The following is a 24,714-nucleotide window of genomic DNA, read 5'->3' as shown; positions in this document are numbered from 1 at the left end:
TTTGTGGAGGAAAAAGGATTTAAAAGAATCATCCAGACAGTCAAAACTGGTATGAAGCAGAAAATATGGAATGTGACCAACCTGTAATAGTATGATATGAACCCTTAAATGCAGGAGTAGAAACTTTAAACAAGCCATAGTGCATCAACAGAACATGTTAAAGAGGGAGTTAGCATCCAAAAGACAGACAGACAAGGACGTAAGGAAGACAAGTAGGAATGACGCATGCCCAAGCTTCAGCTTAAAATGTTTGGTAAATTCAAAGCACATGAGTGGTAAAACAAGGTTAAGAAAAACAGTTTAATGCAGTATCAGGAAACACTGTAGGGTTGGGGGTGGGGGTCAAAGCATTAGTTCTTCTACACTTGTATTCACATATAGGTATCTGAATAATTAGCAGTTTGATGATACTGAGGTACTGAAATACTGAAGAAATCCACTACACAGTCGGTACTTCGGTATTCAAGTGTGCCAAATAAATGCAAAAATGTAACATGAAAGCAACTCCAAATGCTTACTAATTTAGGAAAACAGAGCCCCCTCTATCCTCCAAAGGAGGCAGAAGTAGAGGGTGTCACAGAGGTAGATTGCTGACATCAGTGGAGTCCTTGGACAGCCTTAAATTTTAGGGTGAACTTCAATCCCATTATAACTAATTCTTGTATCATGTTTTTTCTGTAGAGGAGAAAGTTGTGTAGCATAAGAATAAGAAGCAACTAATTCACATTATATTTAGATAATAAATTTTATGGTGACAGGATGAATGTTGTTTTCCATAGTTTCATAATGCCTACTGTAAAGAGTCCAGGAGCCAATGAGTATAAAATGCAAAAGTTATGATGATCAGCCTACATAGCAACATTAGGAAGGGTTAACCAACACCCCAATATAAGTGCTTTTACACAAAAAATAAAGAATTTACAGTTACTTTGTGGACAAGCCCTTATTCATATTTCACAGACAACACAAAACTAATATACATATACAGTACAGAAGATCTTAAAACAAAATTTTGTAATAAGAACACTTGGAGGTTTGTAAGGTTCTCTTGCTTGCATGCACTATAAAGCTTTTTAAAAAAAACCCCACAAACAGCAATTCACTGAAATGAAAGTTTTCTTAATGCCTCAATGAAAGCATGAAACTGCACAGACCATGACAGGTGGCAAAATATGAACTACTCTCACTTGTCTGTGCATTTTCATTAACACATTTACATATTGTTGATTAGCAAGTACTAGACTCGCACCTACGAAAATAAAAACCTCTTAAATTTATGCTATTGACACTAAGCCTACAATATTCATTTTTCTATAAAAATAATTTTTTAAAGTATACTTGTAAAACAAAACATACATTTCTATAGTTAAGGAAAAAGAATTAATAAAAAAAACCTGTAACATGTGCTACATTAACTCAGTCTTGTATACAACAGAGAATAAATTAAAAGGTAAATTATTGTGAACACTATGCTCTCCAAAGAGAGAAAACAGAGACAAAACTGGATTGTATAAACAGTTTGGCAACCTACCTACTATATTTGAATTCTAGTCAGAAACTTTGGGAGTGACTTCTCATCTACTTATATAAAACAGATGCCAAATGAATTATATTTACTATGACTTTCTCCATGTATGGTAGCTTTTGCATGATTTGGTTTCCTGAAGTTCAATAACGTTTACCAACAGAGTTTACAGATGGCAAAACTGAGACTGAAAAATTGTCAAAACGATGCTCAAATGCTAACTACCAAGTTCCAGCAAGCCAGTAAACAGAGCAGTAAATGTTCTGTAATTACTTTCTTTTCAATGGTTCAAAAAACGTCCCTCTTTTAAGCTTGATGGGTAACTTAACCTCACAGGAAAGAGCAACTTCATTTAGTGAAAAGAATGCAAGGGAATGTAAGAGTTGATAAATATTGCAGGGAAAGAAATGCGTATCAGTCCCCTTGACTTGGTCAAATGCACTCTTGCATTAAATTTGAAATTGTAACCCTTTTTCATATCTTATCATAAAACTTTGGCTGCAACATTGAAATGGACGGCCATGGCAGACCATCCTTCCCTTTCAAGGTGTATCTGTTCATCAAATTCACACCTCTACCTTATCCAGGACACAATCAATCAATTTGGGAATTTAAAACCCAAAATTGTCACATGCAATAAATTCTCATAACTTGGCAACACTGGGTGTATACGGGTTGAAACGTTTTGCTGATACATAAGAGTAGCTTGAGTGCTGACAGCAGTGCAGTTACATCAGTGCAGTTCTCCACTCCACCTACTTGTCCCATCGTGCCAAGATGGCTATGTTATTCCATATTCTATTTTATGCCATACTTCATATGGCATATGCTAGCTACCAACTCAATAAGCAAAGTTTAAGGCACATTTTGTGTCTGTGCTTTGATTACAAGCTCCTTGGAACAGCAATTCTCCCTAAATGTCTGAAAAACATTTTAGACATTTTGAATACTTTCATAAACTAGTATTTTTAGCAGAAGGCAATCCTGTGAGATATTTCAATTCTTTGTACATTCTTCCTGACTATACAATTCTATTATCCAATTTACTTTTGTCTAAGTTGAAAGAACACACACAAAGATGCATCTAAGGGACAGAACAACAACAAAAAAGTCATGGCCACATAAGAACAATGAACTGTACGGTGATTAGCATTTTTAAAGTGCTATTTTTAAACATACAAAATGAAAGAGATGGCAAGTGATTCAAAAGGGAGTTGAATATGAAAGTAAGAGAGATAAATGGACTTAGTATTCCTAAATACATGATGAAACAGACAGACTGATAGTACATTGTCTCTTCCTCTCATTAAAGAAAGAAAATTGTAATGCATACCCTAATCCTCTTAAGTTCATCACAGGACCACACAAAGACTGACACAATACATATTCCAAATACATTAGCAGATGCTGTTATTCTTTACTCCAATACTGAAAATGAAGAGTTTTGATTTGATGATACTAATTTAGAGGACTTCCACGTCTCTTTACACCACTAAGATATGCAGGGCCACAGGCCACTAAAAATTTTGTATTTCACCACAGAATAAGCAAATAACAGCTTCTTACACCACTGTTTCAATCATGACTTTTTCATTCTGTGTTCTCTCCCTGTTCAGGCCTAACAGCCCATTCCCCCCTTGTAAAAGCATGGGCATTGACTGTAGAAACTCAATCTCATTTTTGTTACTTGCAAGCAATAATCAAAAAGAGTAATACTGTAAGATTTCCATTAAAATTTCAATTATTACAATAAATACCAAGTTCGGTGATGATCTAGTCAATAACTTAAAAAAACCCAACATTTTTATTTAAAATGAAAAAGAGTAACAACATACCATATTCTAAACCTTCCACCTTTAAAAATCGCAATTTGGTCAACCAGTTGCTGATTAGGTTCCATTAAATGTTAATACAGTATTACACTTAAATTACCCCGCCTAGACAATTAACAAAGAACCACTAATCTCAGTTCAGCCACGTGGCCAATATTATTAAAATGCCCAAATTAGTCTTCTACTGTGTCCCACTTGGAGTGCAGCTTCTCAGCAGCCTGCCAGGAGCTGCTGTCCTTCATTGCCTGATAATGCCATCTGACAATGGCCTACAACGCCTTTTACGATGAATTCAAGTGCTCTGAAGAAAGGGCTCACAAAAATGTGCATTTCTAGCAATCTGCAAGCAGACAACACGCCTTCAGCTCCTTTGGTTTTAATAATGTTCCCTTTGGAAAGTGAATCAGTTGGAGACTGTTCCAATAAAATAAAAATAGTAAGTCATAGTCTAGACAAGGCATAAACCACTGTCTATACAGTTTGTGACAACGTCCTTGTTTTTCGTTCTTCCACACTTTTTTTCCAAAGACCATGCAGTGAAGGCAGTTTGACTTTATCCATATTCTTACTGTAAACATTAAGAAATATACCAAGGACAACCAGTAAGCCTGACCACACGTACCTAAAGAGGAGGGAGAGGAGGAGGGGAAAAGTTACCATTAGCACTTTATCTGTAGCGATTACATAGCAATATTTGTGGATTAAATAAAGTCCCTACATTAAGGAGCAAAGAGTTTAAGGGAAAAAAAAACCCACAAATTTGTGGACTCTGAGAAAGAATTTGCTTCAATCTTTATTATTACTATCCTTCCACTCTTCCTCTTCCTATCCTGGCTGGAGAGCTTATTAAGGTACATTTATAGTTAAACAGTAACTAAACAGTAGCTGTTCTTTCTTACATGAATAAAGGAGTCCCGAGGGGTTTTAGTATGTTTTTCCTTCCTATGGTTATGGGAGCTATACTCTCTATTACTGGTCCAAAACATGTTCTCATTCAGTGCCTTATATCCATACTTCCCCATGTAAGCACATTTTTGTTTCAGGTCTCTGTTATTTTAAGCCTCAAGATTTTTAGCTGGAGTAAATGCCATTTGGGCATTTGGCTGTAAGCTTTGTTCTTAAATCTCCAATAAATTTATATGTAGCAATAAAATTGAATACTATTTTGTTTCAAACCAGAAGCAATTAGGATCAACGTAGCAACTTAGCTGCATTTTTCAATGTAAGCTCTTTCTTGAAATTAAAAAAAGGGAAGAAACCCAAGCTCAAAAATCTTTCAATTTAATATATCAAGGTAGCAGAAGCTTGCAGTTATTTAAAAGGGCTTGCTAAGAACTCAAACCTGAGCTCATAGAAGGGGAAACAATAATGTAATGGAGAAAACACCTGCCTTTAGCCAAATCTTCCTCCACAAAGAAAGTACCCAAACAATTTATTAAGTAGCATAAGCACTAGATATTATGTAAGATTTTTCTTCAAAAAACAACAAAAAAATGCCAACACATGGAATAGCTTTTCTTCCAGACCTTTAGAAAAATGGAAACTATCTTCTGTAGCATGATTAGCATCAAGCCAGTCAATATCTACAGCAGATGGCCAACATTTGTAGAAGATATGAAATGAAAAGCATTAAAGCCTGAATATGATTAATTACTGTTGTTATATTTCCATGATCAAGAATGTAATTTTTTATAAAATATATAAAACCCCATTTAAAACTATAAATACTTACTGGAATGTGAATGGCTTTGCAAAGAACAGAAAAGAAAGCACAATGGTCATTGCTTTTCTTCCTGTTGTTACTGCAGAGGAAAACAAGTATTTACTTCTTTAAGAATTCAGTTACAGCAAAAGAACATAATAATGTCTTCAATATTAGTAGATCTCATTACATAATTGTCTGGCTAAAACAATGATCATCCTTGGTGCAAATGCAGACTGCAGATCATAGATGCACCATTCCAGTGCAAAATGGTGCTAGAACCATATGCTATTTGAAACAAGTGCATTGCGTCAGCAGTATCAGTTCCAGTCACAGCATCGGCAGCAGAGAAACTTCCAGAACAAGACTTGCTATTTAATAACTTCACGCTAATCAATTCACAGTATCTGAAAGCAACAAACTAGTTGCTTTCACATCAGTTGCTAGTAACTGATGATATAAATTAATCTGTTAAAGCAGAAAAAAGTGGTATCACTATTTGGATACACCAAATCTCTTGCCATTTCCACCTCATGTTATTACAGTTCAGTGGTGTTTTGGGCTTTATTTGTAAGTGGAATGGGATCAGCATCTTGTCATTCTTTTGAAGTTACTGAGAATTTACCTAACAGTGCAGAGAAATATAATTTGGTTAGAAACCTAAGAAACCAAGGATATCTGACTTCAACGATTAGGCATTAGGTGGTTTTCATCAAAACCATTATAAAACCTTCTTCTACATGTGACCTTATCACTAGAAAGAATCAAGGTAGTTAAGAAGAGTTGAGAACACAATTCTGTTACCAAAATGGCAGTAAACTATCTGTTTGGGTTACTCTTAACTATAGCTGCAACAATTATTTGAACAATTTCAATGCTATCTGCTGTGAACAAGAACACAGTGTTGCTACTAAACTGTGTTCTGGGACACCTATACAGTTGATCACTGAAACAAATGAGTAGAAGTTACAGAAAATGTTTTAAAAAAAAAAAACAATGCAGACAGGTGTACAAGTTTAGCTATGGAGGTTAAGGGCCTGAGAAGGTGTTATATGATAGTGCAGGCTTCTCACTTAAGAAAGACCCCAGTACAATTGTCTGCACCAGACAAAAACTATGTTTTGTGTTAACAGAAAATGTTTTGCTTACCATGAAGTACTTTTTACTATACCATACTGGAAAGCCTTACTTGTATAACTACATCCACATTAGTCTTACTGTAACATACTGATAAAAGGAACCAAAGACTACTGATGTATTTCCATGCTGTTACAGCTAGTAAAGCAAGTTTAATTCTCCCCACAAACAAATATTTAAACACATGTTTTGTAGTGGAAGAAACAGCCTTCACCATTGCTGTATCTGCCCCAGTCTCAACTTTTTAGTAACAATTTTCTTTACATTTTAAGAAATTTATGTGCATCAAATAAAATGATTTTCTGTTACATGAAAAATTAAAGGAGAATGAAAAAGAAAATTGAGTTTTAATTAGAAAACAGTTTACAGATGAATAATTTAAAAAATGGTTAAATTACTTCAGTTTTTCTAATTACGATTATTTCTGTTCTTTCAAATCAGTTATTAATTAAAATATTTATGTAACCATTTCCTTCTAAATTAAGTGCCTTTTCTTCTTTTTCCCAATTAAGTCTGATAATTTCTCATTCTGCTAATAGAAATACAATTTTCATTAAACTCTTTCACCCCTCTCCCCCCCAAGAAGGGGGAGGGTGGATGGGGGGTGGGAGGGACAGTAATGAATGTGGTGTTCTTCCAAGGCACAATAAACATTTTCACATTGCTACAGGCAAGGCAGAAAGGGCTCAAGTGTTAGGATTGTCAAGGTCAGGCATAATAAAACCTGGGAAGGGTTTGCTATTCCACAGCATTTTTAAACATTTTTTAGCTCAGTAAGACTTTATTTTTTAAAAAAAAGAGCTACTTTAATACATGAACCAACCCTCTCATCTGGGCCAATTTCCAGTCAGGAGATACTAAACTTTGTTAAAAACAGAGGTGAAGCAGAAGTGCTCAGAAGCAACAATTAACAGGAGAGCAGAGCATGTAGTCCTCAGGTCAGAAAGCAACTGTCTGTATTTTCCTCTCCACTACTGCGAATGAAGTAGTGCATGACCTGACAGAAACCAGCTTTTAGAGGCAGAGGGAAGAGAGGAAAGTAGCTTCATGGCATCTTGCTACACCTTCCCCTGCAAGGCCCTTGTGACTAACGTTTGTAGTTTTAAGAAAAGGTAACGTGAGGAAGGAACGAGCCTGGTGTAACTGTTCTTGACAGACTACCGTAATGACTATATAAATGACAGAAGCTAGATAGGCAATGACTGATTTTTGAAAAATACACCCAAGTTACATTTTAAGTTTGGAAGCAGCAATTTTCTACAAACAATTTTATGTTCTACAGCAGTTGCATATAGCAGAGAGTAATAATTTTAGGAACAGCCTGAGAACAGGTGCGCAGGAAGATTCTGAAAAATGATCAAGACTTTTCCTCTAGTGTTGTTAGATACATAAAAAATATTAATGCTATAATTAACTGCTGTTAAAATGAACAGCAGGGTCATATCCCCTTATTCCAACAGCTGAGGATATTCTGATATGTAAACACTTCAGTCACTTGACTGTTTTACAACTTCATAATGATACAGGTTAAAAGCATTCACTTGTAATACAGTTATGTCATTCGGCTGTAGCTAACTTTGCCACACTCAGGTAACGCTGCATACTAAAATATGCCATGGTCTCAAAAATACAGATGCAAACCATGATAAACTAGTACAAATAATTTCTAAGCTGCAATTTCTGTCGCATCTGTCTTCCTAGCGATTCCTTTGATTTAATCCTTTTCTATACTGCTTCTTCTATTAAGCATCTCAAGCATAGTATCAACAAGGTCTGAACATACTTCCTTCTCTGAAACCATACAGTTGTCCTTCCACACAGAGTATGTTTAGTTTTAAAACTTTTCATTGTTTCTAAGGCACACAAGCCAATGCATTAGTAAAGACCAAGTATAACCATATGACATTACTTGCTAGCACAGTGCTGAGACTCATCGCGCTCAGTGGCTTCCTCATTCATAGAGAGCCAGGCAGTCTCAGCTAGTAGGATTTCAATCTCTCCACATGATTTTTCCAGATGACTGATTACTCAACGTGAAGAGTATGTCCAGTTGCATACAGGATAAAAGTCAAGCCTGAATAACCATACAGGTTGAAAATCTGTAATGGCTCTGCCTGCCTCTTGTTTCATGTCCTCCTTTTCCTCATCCATCACATACCTGGAACACGTCAGCATGGATAGGTCTGACTTGCATTTATTGCTAGGAAATTATTATAGTATTAGGCGGAACACCACATCACAGAAACTTTTTATTTGTGTGTGAACTATCGCAGGAGCAGACAAGATGGCATTTGGTGACTTTCATAGCCTGGAGAGGATGCCAGCAACTTTTGACATACTTCAGGGACTTACATTGCTCCATATTCACATGTGGCTAGCAGACACACCAGTGAGTGGCCCAAATCTTTTCAACATATTACTGATCAGAGTTCTTTACATTTGTTTCTTCTGACATGGTTGATACAGTCGTATGCTGTACTAAGCATTTAACAGAAAACATGACTGCTTCCATTTTTTGTGGGACAACTACATCATAAGTCTAGAATAACATCTGAAAGACCAGCCAGTCTGCTTCTGTCATTAACAATAGGTTTGTACCTGTCCTGTGAATACACAAGTTGCAATTTAGAGATAATCCAGCAGCTGTTACACAGCCCACCAGATGTTTATTTAGTTCAAATCCTGACTTCAATTTAATAAAAAGAACTGAGGAGACCACCACAAAAGTCAGAACTTGTTCTGCTTGAGTTTATTCTGAACTGAGTCTGGACTGTGCATTTAACATGGCTGCAGCAGCATTCCACTGAGAGTGTATGGACATTCAGAAGCTTCAGGGGAGTTCTTCATAGTTTTTTGAGCAATACCATTTGTTGGGATTCTGTGCTTAGAGATTATGACACTGCCTACTATGCCTTACTGGAACATCCTTATTTTTCCTTACGTGTTTCAAATAATACCTGTCTTTTCCTTACACCTTGCTATCCATTTCCATTGCAATTCCTCTGTTTAGAACACTGTTGTTTCTGCATTAACACACAGCACAGGCTGTATGCACAAGATTACTTAATAGGCTCTTCAAAGTTGAAACTGTGGCACAGAAAGGACCAGGAAGCTCTCAAACACATACTACTAGAGAAGATCCATGCTACACAAGCCAAGATCAGTCAGCAAAAGAACAGAAAAAAAGCCAGAGTGAGAACAATTCTGAAAAGCTCTGTCCTAAATAATAGGATTACTTCATGTTTCTATACCAAAAGCAGTAAAGATATAATTTGTTCATACCTGTTACAGCCAGAAGGGCACCAAAGATTTTAATCAATGCCAGAACAAAGGATATGCCAAAATACCCAGTCAGGGAGAAAAGGAATGCATAACCGTAAGTCTGAACTGGATGCTGCAACAACAACAAAAAAAAGCCTGTTAGGAAAATGTAAAACAAACCCTGAGGTATTGCAAAATGACATAAAACTACAGACTTTAATCAATTGCTTGAGCAATAATAAGCTGTTCAACAATGCATTCATGCAAAGATCCTTATTTAATTTTAGTTAAATAATGGAAAAATAATAATGAAATTATAAGCTCATAAGTCTGGTCCTGTGATTCTGTTTTATTTTTTAAAACATTACCTTACCTTATACATCAAAGACTGTAACAACTTGCTTAATGTATGAATTATGCAAGTCAACCAGTTTACATGATGAAAATACAACTTCAGAGAAGTGGTGAGAATTTCTAAACCATACAGAGCAATGTTTTCCAGTGAAGTTGTTCATAGAAAAAAGGAAATCTTTACACCTACCTTTGAGCAAAATGTTACTGCAGGGCTTAATCCACTAGTGCATGTTAATCCAAATAAAATATACACAAAACCTATTGAATAGGAATACAAAACCTAGAATAGTTTAAGAGAAAATAATTACCAGGTGATACTATACAAAAGGACAAAATTAAATGCTTTCAAATGTTTGGCCCTATTAATATGTTCAGCTTCTCAGAGTCGAATTTGCAGTGTTTGGAGATATTTTTAGTAGAATTTCTATAATAGCTGATGTACAGTGAAAAGTAAATAATAACTGTCAAGAGACATTCTTCCTACACATGACTACATAAAAAAAAGTTTTGTAAGCTAGTTAGTTAATAATATCCTGAGGTCAATGTTAGCTGTGGTAAACCCTTCAAATTCAGGATTTCACAGTCTAAATAAAACTTCACACAACTATATAATTAAATTGTTCAAATAATATGTTAAACATATTTAATTTTCTGCTATTTATCCTGCACAGTAAAGATCCATATTACATTAAATGTGCACAGAGTAACACATAATCACTATGAACTGCCAGAAAAAGTGTCACATAACTTTCATCTGTGTCACTTCAGTTCATGTACATGGTACACCTGCCTTATGATTACAGCATACAAGTTTTTCAATACATGACCAGCTCTGGCCTAGTTCAGTACTCAGAACAGACTATAATCAGCAAAGAGGTAAGCTTTTCATTTTGTCTATACTCTTATTTAACTCATAGCTTCATACAAAAGCGACAAAAGAATTTTCATCCTATCTTTTCCCATGTAGAGACAACAACAGAAGCTGGAACTGCCCATCCATACATCCTCCCGTGCAGTGGGAGGCATTCAGGTGTTTGGGTAACATTTAGTGGCCTTTTCTTGTGAAAAAGGGGAGACAGTGATCAGTACCATTCTACACATTACCAGCTAGAACACGTTGATTTACTACACTTTCAAAACTTGTTAGTTACAGGCCTACTTCTTTTGACACAGGTTTCATCAATTATTTTCTTGTTATACTATCTCAATTATTTGCAAAAATGAATCTATTAACAATGGGTAACAATGCCATGAGACAACAGAACACTTATCACTGCCCTACAATAAAGTAGGATGAATATATACTTCAAGAGCAGAACTGCTTTCAACCTCTGAAAAAACAATGACCTAATCTTCAGAGCTTTTATTTTACAGTATTTATACACACAAAAGTTAGTCTCTAGTTCTTAACTTGCCTCTGCATCCAGCTTTTCTCCCAAACTACCCAAAGACCTCACTTTTCACAACGAGGAATGACGACCACATTGCTAGCTCCTTGCTAGGCAGTGTGATAGAAGTCACTTCCTTACAATCACACACAAGGCAAAAATCAGGTGTAACTTTACAGAGCAGTGGTTACTCTTTCAGCCACAAGACATCTTTTCTCTTTTCACAATTGCTTAATTCAGGGCAAGTTCCAAATTCAGCAACGAAACAGAGATCCTGTGGATGACAGGTTCCTTTTCTATTCAATTTTATTTCTGGATCACTGTCCATTAAGCGTGATCTCCAATTCAGAATACCTCTTAAATTTTCACCCACAGTCTCAGGTCTAGAAAAATGATTTCCAAAATTCTGCTTGTACTTCTGCACTGAAGTCTCCAAACAAGATCCCGAAGTATAATCTCTAGGACTCAAACAAAACTTTTATATCCTTAATCACTACACTGATTCTCTACAAGTAGTATGAGTATACAATATGAAGACCAACATTTCTCAGACTAACGCAGAATAAAAAGCAAAGTTATGGAGATAACAGAAGCATCACAGGTGAGGCACTTAACTGTCAGATGACTGTTGGCAAGATGCAAAGTGGGCAAGAAAACAGTTACAGATTGTACTTTGCTTTGGATTTCAGAGATTACAGCTATAGAAGGCTGCACTCGGTCAGGTGAGGTCCATCTAGCTAAGATCTCTGCCTCTGGCAGCAGTCAACAGTGAATACTAAGAAAAAGTACAAAAATAAAAAACAAGAATACAGATACACTTTTCAGGTATATTCTTCCACTTTCTAGAAACTTGCTGTTCAAACTTCTTGAGTCAACCTAAATTACTTTCAGCCATAAATGAAGCTTCCTTCCAACTAATTTTCTCTCCATTTATGAAGCTATTCTCATAAATGAGAAACTAGATTTTCTAGTTAAACATCAAATACATGCCAAATATGCAAATTAAATTTCAGTAATTTTTTACTTGTGGCATATTCGAATAATGTCTGTTATAATAAAAGATTTTCTTGTATTTACTCTGTTTTAGAGAAAAAGATGCCAAATTCGAACATAAGTTTTGTCTAAAAAGAAAAAAAAGTCAGACCATACAAACAGATAATCCACATTCCAAATAAGTGTATAAAAAAATACTGAGCAAGACTTTTTCAAAATCATGTATTTCACTGAATCAGGAATACACACATTCACCCACTCTGAAAGTCAGAGTTTTACTGATATCAAAAGCTTAAAAAAAGGCTGCCTCTCAAACGCTAGCACACTCTAGAATCAGAAGTCTAGCAAAGAGAAACAATGTGTTCCATGTAACATGTTTATCTATACCAGAAAAACAGTATATATTTTTCAGAGATTAAGTGCATGATCATACAGAAAACACTCCATTGATTTCAGGCTGCAGGGTAGACAAAGAAATTGTTGCTAGAAATAAGTGTTTTTGTAGATGCAATATACATCTGAAGTTGCACACAGAAAGCAGGGCCCCTGAAAGGTTAAAAAACAAACAAAAAACCACCAGAAGCCCACAAACAAACAAACAAACAAACAGAAAACCCCAAGAACAGTACACCAAGAGCCCTTCTTTACATGCGCAAGAGAAAAGCAGGTTAAGTTTCATGTTTTGTCATTGTATGCCTTGTCTATGATAGAAAGTGTTCTTTTAAAATTGCAAATCTGGTATTTACCATTTCTGAATTAGAACCATTGTGCAACTTCATAGCTTTTTCCTGTACATTTCCTATAACTGCATCTGCGCAGAGGGCAAGGGATATTAGGACCACACCTAATATAAGAAACAAACAAACAAAAACCCATTCAGAATATTTATCAGCAAAGCAGAGTAGTGAGGAAAACCACCCTGTACTTACCCTGAAAAATAAAATAAAAAAAAAATCTCAGGAACAGGAAAATAATAGTAACCCCCCCTTGATATCATATTCTAAATGTCAGCAAAACTATTTCATTATACCAGTACAACGCAGTGTCCACTTCCCCTCCCTCCACCACTTAAGCCCCGAGCACTGTGTGTCTCTAAGCTTGATAGGAACATCTGGACATTGCTGTAAAGCTAGCTGTAGTTTTTGTAGTAACAACAATGAATTAAAGTCAATTGCATTTATTGAGGTATTTTTAATGAAGATAAATAACTAGAGAACATACTCTTTTGAGTAGTTAATCCCAGATTATTTCTCCTGACAAAGGTAAATAGGAATGTTAGATGTAATGATAAAACAAATGTGAGGATTCACAGTGGAAATCTTTCATTGTTGAAATACTAATTTTTAAAAACTATAGTTCAGGTAACCCCATGGTTTTAGGTTACCATATTTGTTCACAACAAAGTCACTACAGAGTCAATAATGTAATCAGCTTTCCAATAACAAAAATTAATAACTCCTTATCCATGCCAGTCACAATTCATTTCCCAACCTCCAAATGTCAATTCTTTCATGACTGTAGCAACTGTTGTATTTAATGTTGCAAGAGTTAGAAATTAATGATGCACATGGGTTGAAATACCACTTTTCTTAAGTATACAACATTGCAGAAGATATCAGTCATCAAAATCATATTTACTGTCTGCTCTAGTCTTGGTTCCTTAAAACATCGTAAGTGTCAGGGAAGAATGAGGAGTGGAAGACTAGAAACAAGCGGTGTTGTATTTTCTTAACATTATGTTCTTACTATCAGACGTGTCAAAATAGGCATTCTGAAGGACCAAATAGAGTGTAAGCTCCTGACAGAGAAAAAAAATCCCAGCTCCTAGGATTTTCAGAATTGAAAGATTCAACATTTTTAAGACCAATGTAGTTTAAGGTGGCATCTCCTTGGCCAACTTCTGGATATATGAGAACTTCCAAATCAGCATTTTTAGCTTGGGAACCATTTCCTTTCCCAGGCTAGACTTATGCAACTAAAGCAACAGAAAGAGACTCTTCATTTTTCAAAGTTATCAGGCATTGGAAAAGATATGAGTCAAAGGAAATGACATGACAACCTGAGTAATACTGTTTATGCTAAAGACCACAGCATAGACATCTTAACTCCATGGATTCAGCTCTGGTCCAAAGGTGTAACACCCTCTAGCTCAGCAATACAGAAGTGATCTGCAGCAAGGCTAAAGTGACTGAGTATGTCATATGTGTTCTCTATCTTCATTTGTGTTCTCTATCTTCATTTGTGTTCTCCATCACACTGGTTCCATCAGCGCTTAATGGCCCAGGCACATCACTGGACAAATACATGGGTTCAGTACTGGATTGAGATGAAAAGGTTTGCTGGAATCTGAAGTGCAAGTGCGCACGGAAAGGAGAAATGTTAAGGACAAGACACGTGTTAATATTACGTACATGCACAGTTTGGAGTATGAAGAGAAGAATTGTTACACTCATTGTGATAGCACCACACCTGCCAAGCAGCAGAAAACCATGAACGAGACCAGTAACGTTACGTAATACGTAAAGCACGAGTAAAAATGATTGGAAGAACTGGTCCTAAGTTAGTTCTGAAAGAAATTAAATCTGAAGGTCTTGCACCAACGGAGTTGATTGAAACACTAAATTACATTGGTTTTTACACTATTAATGTGATGCCTGAAGTCATTAAAATATTAACACTGCTTACACATTGGATATTTACGTAAGTTCTTCAACAATAGATTCTCACACTTGCAATCCCCACTGTGCAAATGTGTTAGACTACTGAGTTGGTTGGAGTTTACCTGCACATTAAGACCTGTTCAATATTCCACATTTTAGAAGCCTGCTATAGAAAAGAAGACACAGTAGAGGTAACTAACCAAGAATATCATCTTAACAACAGTGAAGCTAAGGACAAAACACTTCAGACTGCAAAAGACTAAACTGCACCTGTACAAACAGTCTAGGGTGAAGGAATTTTCATGCAATTGATATTTTTACTGTATCTTCACCAAAAATAGTTAATTTCCACTTACACCTGTAATGCCAGAACAGTGGAAGTTCCCGTAGCATCAATGTTTCAAGACCGTCTCCTTCTGCACACCCTTCTCTTCTGGTTTCTCTTTTGGAAGGCCTGTATCTATTATTCACAGATATTTAGGCTATCTACCACTACCTCTCCAATTTGATAATGCTAGGAGATGCTCTGAGCTCTTAGCACCAATTCCATCTTGAAAAGTATACTTCTTCCTTAGTTACAAATATGTACCTGTTCTGGCAGAAGAGAGTTTCTGTTTTCTCGGCTGACCTCTTTCATGTGTACACAGAATCTGTGTAGATTCCTTTTTTGGCCCGCAATACTGAGATTAGATTTCAAGAGCAGGAAAAAAATAAAGAAAAAAAAAAAAAAAAGACTTGTAAAGTTGTTAATCCAGATAATATTTTACATCTGCTCATGCTCCATTTTTAGTATTAGCATATGACAAAGATTATGTGTTTTGTTTAACTTCACAGCATAGTTTTGCTCTCTTTAGAACTGTGAAATGTAAACAGCTTGTTCTTAACAAGTGAGCAGAAGTTCTATGAAATCATGACAGCATCCTACTAGTTTGCATGGAAACAGTTCTACATAAATGTGCATAAATCACTGCAGCAAACTCAGGAACTTAGGGAGCAGTAAGCAGGCAGTAACATAAAACTGCAAGTTTAGAAAACAGTAATTTAATTTGCTGGTTATGTTTTTGAAAGTTTTAATTTCCTTAAACACTTTGTTATTTCTTTGAAGATACTTTATGAAGATAAAAAATTAAATTCTGCCTCTCCACTTGCAGTTCTTATTCTGTGATTTACATCAAGAAAAGTGTAATTATTCAAAAGAATATGCCATTTTGCAGAGTGAGCAATGTTTTTAATAATTCTTATCACTGGTTTTACACTGCAGTAGCTACACATTTCTGCAATACAAGAAATGTACTGATTTTTGGAAGGAAGGGACAATCTATCTCCAAAATTCATCCAAGAAAAGGAAAAATTCCACCCTTCCCAGTATGAAAAATTTCTTCTGGTTAAATTAAGGAGGGTGGGAAAGGGAATAAAACGAAACAGGCAAGAGGGAATAGAGAAATACAGAAAGAACCTTCTCAGAAGGTGAGCAGGAGAATTTCCAACCACCTTCCTAAGGGGAGATCCAGACTTTTGAATTCTAGTTCTATATTCTGTTTTCACAGAACTAACTTCCTCCAAATGGTAGTGCTCTAAGCTTCAATATATACAGACTTATTTGAAGTGTTCAAAATAGATTAATAATGAAAGACAACCCTGTTTATTCTCTGAAGACATTTAAAGTTTTTTATCTTGTGTTTTGCAGATCTTTGAGGGCATCAGGACTTTGCTACATTTGCTGCACTTCACCTTATCCCATTCAGTTGAAGAATCAACTTCTCAAATCTTTTCAGAATTAAGTCATAGCACATATTTAAAATAATTCAAATTTTACAAAAGTAATATATTAACATGTGAATACACTTAGAGGTTATAGTCAAAAATAGCTGTAATGGTAACACATATCTATGTATCAGAAACACTAGAATATAATTACATGCATACCAACATCATACGGTACTCAAAATATGTATTTTTGTCAGGTAGCCACGCAGTTACACCACACATAAATACATGAAATGCACAGCAAGTTATATAATTCACAGATTTTTGTAATTTCTTCCATTACCAGTAGCACCAAAGTTACATTAAAAGGCATGAGAATTAATTTATGAGCAAGGCAAAAGACACATCGAGTTTAGACAACATCACAAATTGATCATCACTAACACTAGATGAAATAATATTTTGTGGGAACAAAAAGTCTTGTTCCTAAAAATAATAATAAATTCTCAGTTTTAAGGAAAAAACTTCTAAATCAGTGGCTCCACCATTAAGACATGAAGGTTTCACACTGAACGTCTGTCATAACAGTTGCTGTAACTCATCTCAGAATTTCAAAAGAATATACTAAAAATTGAATATTCAAAAGTTTTCAAGGTTCAGTATTAATCCAAACACTGGCCAACTAAATAATATGGATTTTACGAATAACCAATTCTCCCTTGTCATTTGAGAAAGAAATTCAGCTAGGTTTTTAAACCCAAACAGGTTAAAACGTTTTCTTTGCTTCTGACTTTACACAGTATAGAAAAGTTAGAACGTGGGCACTCCAGCTAAGAACTACAGCAAATCTAAGTGAGACTATCAATTAATATAAAGTAAATGGTTCTGAAATGTAAAAAGACTTAAAGGTTTAACTAGAAAAGACAACTAATCTTTTGAAGTTTTAAAATGGTCAAACTGAATTTTATCATGTTTATTCTGACATATCTACTGGGAAATATTTCTTGAGAGTAAGCACGAGACGTTTCAAGCTAAAGGGTAGAGTTTCCATAAATTTTAAGAACCTAAAAACTAACACTTAAAATAAAGGCCTCTTCTGCCACAGACAGAGTTCTGCTAGTGCAAAGCTATAATAGAACCTGCATTGTCCATATGATACCTGAAAGCACTCCACCAAGAACTCTCAGAACTTCTATGGAATGCTTATTGTAGGGGAAAAAAGACATTTTGTTAAACTCTAAAATATAATATATCTTTACCTGTCAAGTTGAAGTTTGGAGCAACTGTGCTGTCAGCTAAAGTAAACCATATTAATCCAAGACTCATACACAGGGCAGCAGACACATCTGCAATATTATAACGTTTTCCTACAAAAGCAATACAAACAACATGAATGGACTGTTAACGTGCTCAGAATTTCATGTTTATCATGTTCAGCAGACTAGAAGGCAAAGGAAAAACTGTTCCAATGTCATTCTTTTACTTAAGCAGAAGACTTAATGCTCTGGCCTTTCATGACTGGAATTAATTTCTTCTAAAACAGCAGTTCTTAACATGGAGGAGGATCTTAACAGGTACTATCTGATTCTTGTGGTCAGTTTTAGTTTTATTCCTAATGACATACAGCACATTCTCAGTGACAAAAAGCGCATCCTCCCTGTCAAAGCACTACTCAGCAACTTCAGAATAGCTTAGACATTTTCTTAAGATTTTTCCCTCATGGAAAACATTTTGACTGCCTTTATTGATTAGAGAGAAGTCATTCCCAAACACTAACAGATGATTTGGGTACTTTTAGAACCCTACCTTGTCCCTTAGCTTGGGAGAGATGGGATGTGAAGCGGGGTGGAAAAAGAAAGAGTAGGGAAATGAAAAGGCAGGAGTTCATGTATCTTGTTTGAAATAACATATTCCTTTCCCAGAAGCTGTACTTTCAATATAAGCTTCCAAGGGAATTTTTTTTTAACTGAAAATTTTTAATAATAATAATAAAAAAATAAAATCACAGCTCTCTTATAACACAACATAAAGTTTCACAAAGCTTTAAGGGAATACCAGTCTCTCAGCATTACAATGATACAAAATGACTCCTAATAAAAGGTAAATACTGTGCACACATGTGCCTATGTAAACTTGTAAACTCCTCTGAAAGTTCAGCTTTCTATTGCAACTAGAAGGCCAGAATTAACCACAGAAACAAAAATATCATTCTAGATTCTGTTCCACAACACCTGCCCATGCAGAGCTTTACTGACTTAATGAATCCTTGTGTACTGAACAAATAGAAACTTTTATGATACACTTAAGTCTTCTACATCCAGAAATACTGAAGGATGTTTATTTACATAACTATAGTCTCTATCTGTCCTCCTCCAGATCCCTTTTTCTGTTCTTGGAATATGAACTATGACCTCAGGACTAGCCAAGGACATGTAAAGTTTAATCAAATATGTATCATTTAATCAAAATTTAGGAATTTTAGTTAGGAATTTAGGAATCAAGCTTTTCAAACAAGAGTAGTAGGGGGTTTCTTCACAAATCATGGCTCGATTTTTTTTTTTCTTCTATTTCAAGTTTTCCATTTCAGTACTGAAAATGTTTCAGTTATTAAGTGATTTGGTTTAGAAAACAAACTTACATTACTTAAAGATTAAAAAAGCCTGCATAAAAATGAAGTTTTTCAAGTGACTTGTACTTCTTTTTCCCCCATATTTTCTGTTCATCCTCGAGGGTAGGATGGACCTGCAGAGGGACCTGGACAGGCTGGACCGATGGGCCGAGGCCAACTGTATGAGGTTTAACAAGTCCAAGTGCCGGGTCCTACACTTGGGTCACAACAACCCCATGCAACGCTACAGGCTTGGGGAGGAGTGGCTGGGAAGCTGCCTGGCAGAAAACGACCTGGGGGTGCTGGTCGACAGCCAGCTGAACATGAGCCAGCAGTGTGCCCAGGTGGCCAACAGTATCCTGGCTTGTATCAGGAATAGTGTGGCCAGCAGGAGCAGGGAAGTGATTGTCCCCCTGTACTCGGCACTGGTGAGGCTGCACCTGGAATACTGTGTTCAGTTTTGGGCCCCTCAATACAAGAAAGACATTGAGGTGCTGGAGCATGTCCAGAGAAGGGCAATGAAGCTGGTGAAGGGTCTGGAGCACAGGCCTTATGAGGAGCGGCTGAGGGAACTGGGATTGTTTAGCCTAGAGAAGAGGAGGCTGAGGGGAGACCTTATCGCTCTTTACAACTACCTGAAAGGAGGTTGTAGTGAGGTGGGTGTTGGTCTCTTCTCCCAAGTAGTTAGTGATAGGATGAGAGATATGGGCTCAAGCCGCACCAGGGGAGGTTTAGATTGGATATTAGGAAAAATTTCTTCACGGAAAGGGTAGTGAAGCATTGGAACAGGCTGCCCAGAGAGGTGGTGGAGTCACCATCCCTGGAAGTGTTCAAAAAACGGGTAGACGTGGCACTTTGGGACATGGTTTAGTCTAGTCTACCCTTAATTGGTTTAGTGTGGGCTTTGTAATGTTAGGTTGATGGTTGGACTGGATGACCTTAAAGGTCTTTTCCAACCTATGCGATTCTATGATTCTATGAATTGTATTTGTACTTTTTCTGAGAAGATTCTACGATTCTAAGATGCTTCAGAAATCTACATTTTTCCTCCTATAAGAAAAATGCTACCTGTCCATCTCTGTCTAAGAGCCTCAGTGGAATTTAACAAAGTACAGGATTCCATACATGACTGCCTCCCAAAGAAACCTCAAAAAAAATCATCTACTAACAAGACTAACACTTACCTTGTATAAAAACCCCGCCTATCATAACTGGAATCAGCTTACAGCACTTGAAGATGACTTGAGTAGGGTAATTCAGATATCCTAAAGAGGTATTTGACAAACCCATAGTTCCCACTGTTAAAAACGCTATTATCATGTAGGTTTTCCCAGGAATTCTACAAAATAGAAACATATGAATCTTGGTATTACAAACTCATCTAGAGGAGATTGAGCTTGGAAAATTTAGATAAAGGAGTATGTTTGTAATACAACTTCACCGTCTTTCTCACAGAATTTCATTCCGTAACAGAAATTTAAAAATGCACATAAATGACTGATTTCACATTTCATTTCTTTCAATTACTGCTAATAAACAGCGTTCAAATACAAGACAATAAAAACTTCATGGCTCATGAAGTATTCAAGCAGTAATTCTTTAACCTCCTTCTGAGAAGGTATATTATTTACAGAATAATGAAGACAGGCTTCAGGTTATTTGTCAAAGGAAACACAGAAGGTTAGTATACCAAGATATCCTGAATCTTAGTCCTGCCACGGTCACCGTGTCAATTTTTTTGGTGACGTTTTCACATGAACATTGACATTTTTAGGATTAAGAAAGTTGAAAAAAGTACCATTGTTTTATAAAACTCAACAGTACTAAGACAGAGTGATTCAGATACCATCAATGGAGGGGCTCGTCGAACATTTTCAGATGTATTGTTTGCAATTTGATGAAATTATCACCTGACAACAGATGATCCAACAGTAATCTTTAGCAATCACTGTACTCACTTTGTGATTTTCTACAGTTAGTTGTGCGTATGTTCAGCTATTTTTTATGCATACTCAGAGCCACATTAAGCAACACAAGGTCTTGCTGTAACCCTGTCTTATCCATAACTCATTAGGTGATGTAGGCATACTCTGAGGCATGCAACAAAAATTTAGAATTTAAGAATCAGAGAAACCTGCATAAAAAGTAGGAAACATTTTTTTTTTAATGTCTACAAGAAGATGCCCAGGTTATAGAAAATAAAATGTAAAATATATTTAAGATCTGCATTTCCAGCATAACTTACAGGGTCATGCTTAAGCATCAGCAACTATTTGGTAATCAAAACCTAAATATTAGTTACAGAACACCCAAAAAGGTAACTACACAATATTATCTGATGCATCTCAAAAAGTCAGATAACTTGAACTATAAACTGTCAATGTTTAAAATAAAAAGAATAACTTATCAAAGTTGCATTGTTTAGCTATAAAAGAATTCTATTACCTAAAATCAGTATACGCAAAATCAGCCAAGGTTGACTACAGGTAACGAAAAGTAGTTATGCTCAACCAGGATATAATGCTTTAAAGCAATTTTAAAATTCATGTACACCACAGCAGCCTCTATCCAAGCTTCCAGAGGGCCTCAATATACAGTTTGCAGAGGCTGTAGTTGGGCAGGAAGCCGTAAAATGGCCGCACTGAGTTAGATCAAACTATCCCATATCCATAGGATTCAAGACAGCAAGAATCTCCTTGGTCAACTGCAGTGAAAACACAGAACAATTTTGTGGCAGGGTGTTATGAGTGCTATCTGAAATGAAAAATACAAAACCTAAGTACATCCTTTGAAGCAAACCTACACAGCCACATGGCAGACTGCAGACCTCTGACACTCTCCAAGATGCACAGAATGTTAGAGGAACCTCTTGGTGAGGAGGTGCCAAGGTTTGAGGAAAAGGTATTCAGTGAGACACGGCTTCAAGTGCTCTGAAGTACAGTTGGCCCTATTCTAGATGTGATAATGCCAAGCAACTCATACATGAGTGAGTCTGTATCAGCTACCTTGACGACAGAATATGCTCTGTAAGTGGGACAAAGTGATAGTAGAGTCAACAAGACTACTTACAGGTCTGAAATCTAAGAGAGTACTTATAAAACATTTCCTAACATCGTCCAGTAAATTCATGTTATTTTAACTATGGAACTGCTACCAATGCCTCACAGTATTCACATTCAAACAACAGAAGTTAAATTTATGATAAATATCAAATGCTTCTAATTTGATGGACAGAGGGTAAAATGCTTGGAAAAACACATACCTTCTCCTTTTGTCCTGAATCAACTGCAATTCTATTAGTCCAAACATGGAATAAAATCCAAATTGCACTAAAGTGAGGTACCAACCAAAAGGTTTAAAACCTTCCACTGAAAATATCAATTCCTATAAAAACAAAAACCCACCAAGGTCACATACATACATTGAAATATTAAATCAAAACAAAATCAACAGATTTTTTTTTTTCTTCATGTACATGCAAATTCAGCCTTTGCAGCTGCTGGTTATTAACTAGAATTTACATGCCATACATAACCTGCAAAGTATTGAAAAAGACAATTTAGGTTCTCCAAAATGCAATGAGAAAATTTACTGCTGGTGTAAATCCACTAAAATTAATGGATCAATTCATCAGGGGAATACATTTGATCCATTAACATTTATCTCAAATTATAGATGGTTTCCTGTCTGCTTTTCAGTTGGTTTTCAGTTCATTTACTTCAGTACACTGCTTTTATCCAGAATTTATAAATAGCTCACAATAAATTAAACACAAACTTTCTCTATCAGACATATTTACTGGTAATTTTCATTTCTTAGGAATGTGCACCTAATATTTTGAGTCCCTACATTAAATAGAACTTGTGAATTTATAAATTTGCAGGTTGTAGGAACATTTAAAACCAGAACAATTTGTTATAGAAGAATACACACACTACATAAAGAATTATGTAGGCTTGTCAGTTACAGAAACAAAAGGCTACCTAATATTTTCCTTTTTGAGATTCTGCTTTCAATTACCGATAACTTTGTCTAACTCTTTGGAAGTAACTTTAACGAACTTCTCAGCTGTTTTTGAAAACTGCATTGGAAACATGGTGATTTTTAATTATCAACTTTTTAAATCACTACTTTATTGAGAAAACTCATTGAACTTAAAAAAAAAAGGAACAGAAATGTAGCTCTCAAGATAAAAGAGCAAAGGTTATCAGGAAATGTTTAACTAAAATGGCAAAAACATTATGCTTCTGCTTAACAAACAACCATAGTACACGTTTCGGCTCTTTCCTGAAGGTAGAGCAGAGAGAACAGTAGACTACTATTAGTATCCAGCACTCATGGAACTCAAGGAGATCTAAAGGTTTCACGTTTAAAAGATACACATACAAAACAATATTCAAAGTCCAACTGAACCAAACCTTGTAGGCACATGAACTGTAACGGAATCTGACGTTATACAATTACTTACTGCTCTTGAATTCTGAAAGCTTGACTTTGCAATCAATATCCATTTTAAATGCCTATATGTATTAAAATACATACTATATTATTATGCTATGAAAAAAAAAAAGGGGTAGGAGGAATTGGCCTAAGACACAAGTTCATAGCATTTACCTGTAAATATCCATAGATGAGATAAAACATAAAAACTCCAGAAACACAGATGAAAAATTGAGTAGGTTTGTTAAATTTGCTGAGATTCATGCCAAGAACTATAACATCATCTACTGATTTGATATGAGGAGACATAGTTTGAGATTTGGAAGGCACACTGATGGAAATGTATTTTCTTGATGAAGTGAATTTCAGATCCATGATTCCTAGTTCGCTGCATTCAGTGCTATTGTTATCTTCTTTCTGCTCCTGTGTGTGTCCTGTGTCTAAAAGCTGAAAGAAATGCTAATGTCAGATAAGACATAACATACAGCCTTCCAACAATACCAGTAAACAAATGTGACATTTATATGAAAATATAAAGTTTTAAGAGTTTTGTTGGGTTGTTTTTATTCACAAATTTTATCTTTTCTGATATCCAAAGTTAACATCAGGTAATATCAGAGGCCAACACCACTTTATGAAAGCACTTTTGCTTCATGTGCAAAGTAGTATTCCTACACTCTACAAAAACAAACCAACCAACCAACCCCAAAACACCAGCAGTAGAAAGCCAGCTTCAGTTTCACAAGAGCTCAAACTAGCCCTTTTATGCCAGTACTCAGGAGTGACTGCTTGGGAGAGAAGTGATCCTCAGGATCACATCACAATGAAAGAACTGGTATTGAAGCACTGTGGTTCTGTCTACTTTACTTCATTTTCACAGCAAAATATACCAGACTAGTCCACTACATGGGAAGCCTTGCTAAAAACTACAGATTTGAGCCTATGATTGGTTACAAGTGTTGAATTGGAAGAAGTTATCCCCTTATTCTCACATTTATTCACTATTTCTCACACACTTCTGAGGAAAATAACATGAAGATGGAAACAAGAAGATTAAGAAGCCAATCTCAGACATTAGATTCGTTATCTGATGAGGTCTATGGTATG

General features: G+C 35.8%; 1 protein-coding gene across 2 annotated transcripts; it reads right to left on the bottom strand.

Moving 5' to 3' along the window:
* Positions 1-3,828: 3,828 nt before the first annotated feature.
* SLC35B3 (solute carrier family 35 member B3) lies at positions 3,829-23,997 on the bottom strand. Of its 2 annotated transcripts, XM_075705764.1 has the most exons (9): positions 23,782-23,997; positions 22,430-22,551; positions 20,352-20,506; positions 17,819-17,926; positions 12,939-13,036; positions 9,999-10,091; positions 9,479-9,590; positions 5,090-5,159; positions 3,829-3,979 (listed from the first exon to the last, which is right to left on the bottom strand). In XM_075705764.1, the coding sequence occupies exons 1-9, from the start codon at positions 23,980-23,982 to the stop codon at positions 3,829-3,831; spliced, it is 1,110 nt and encodes a 369-aa protein (XP_075561879.1). In that variant the 5' UTR covers positions 23,983-23,997. The 2 variants fall into 2 exon arrangements, with proteins under 2 accessions (XP_075561879.1, XP_075561878.1); XM_075705763.1 differs by lacking the exon at positions 9,999-10,091 and having other exon boundaries at positions 23,782-23,982.
* Positions 23,998-24,714: the final 717 nt, after the last annotated feature.

The sequence above is a fragment of the Pelecanus crispus genome, chromosome 2 (assembly GCF_030463565.1).
Source record: "Pelecanus crispus isolate bPelCri1 chromosome 2, bPelCri1.pri, whole genome shotgun sequence".
In the NCBI taxonomy this organism is placed as follows: domain Eukaryota; kingdom Metazoa; phylum Chordata; class Aves; order Pelecaniformes; family Pelecanidae; genus Pelecanus; species Pelecanus crispus.
The sequence above is the reverse complement of the archived record's forward strand: the minus strand, read 5'-3'. Positions and strand labels throughout refer to the sequence as shown.

What these genes read in the sequence shown, in the direction of transcription:
- SLC35B3 (XM_075705764.1), bottom strand. Translation starts at nt 23,982, where the DNA reads ATGGATCTGAAATTCACTTCATCAAGAAAATACATTTCCATCAGTGTG. An exon ending in TCATCTATGGATATTTACAG is followed by an intron (nt 22,552 to 23,781) that starts GTAAATGCTATG and finishes TTGTTTTTATAG; the next exon opens with GAATTGATATTTTCAGTGGA. An exon ending in AGGCGGGGTTTTTATACAAG is followed by an intron (nt 17,927 to 20,351) that starts GTAAGTGTTAGT and finishes TTGCTTTTGTAG; the next exon opens with GAAAACGTTATAATATTGCA.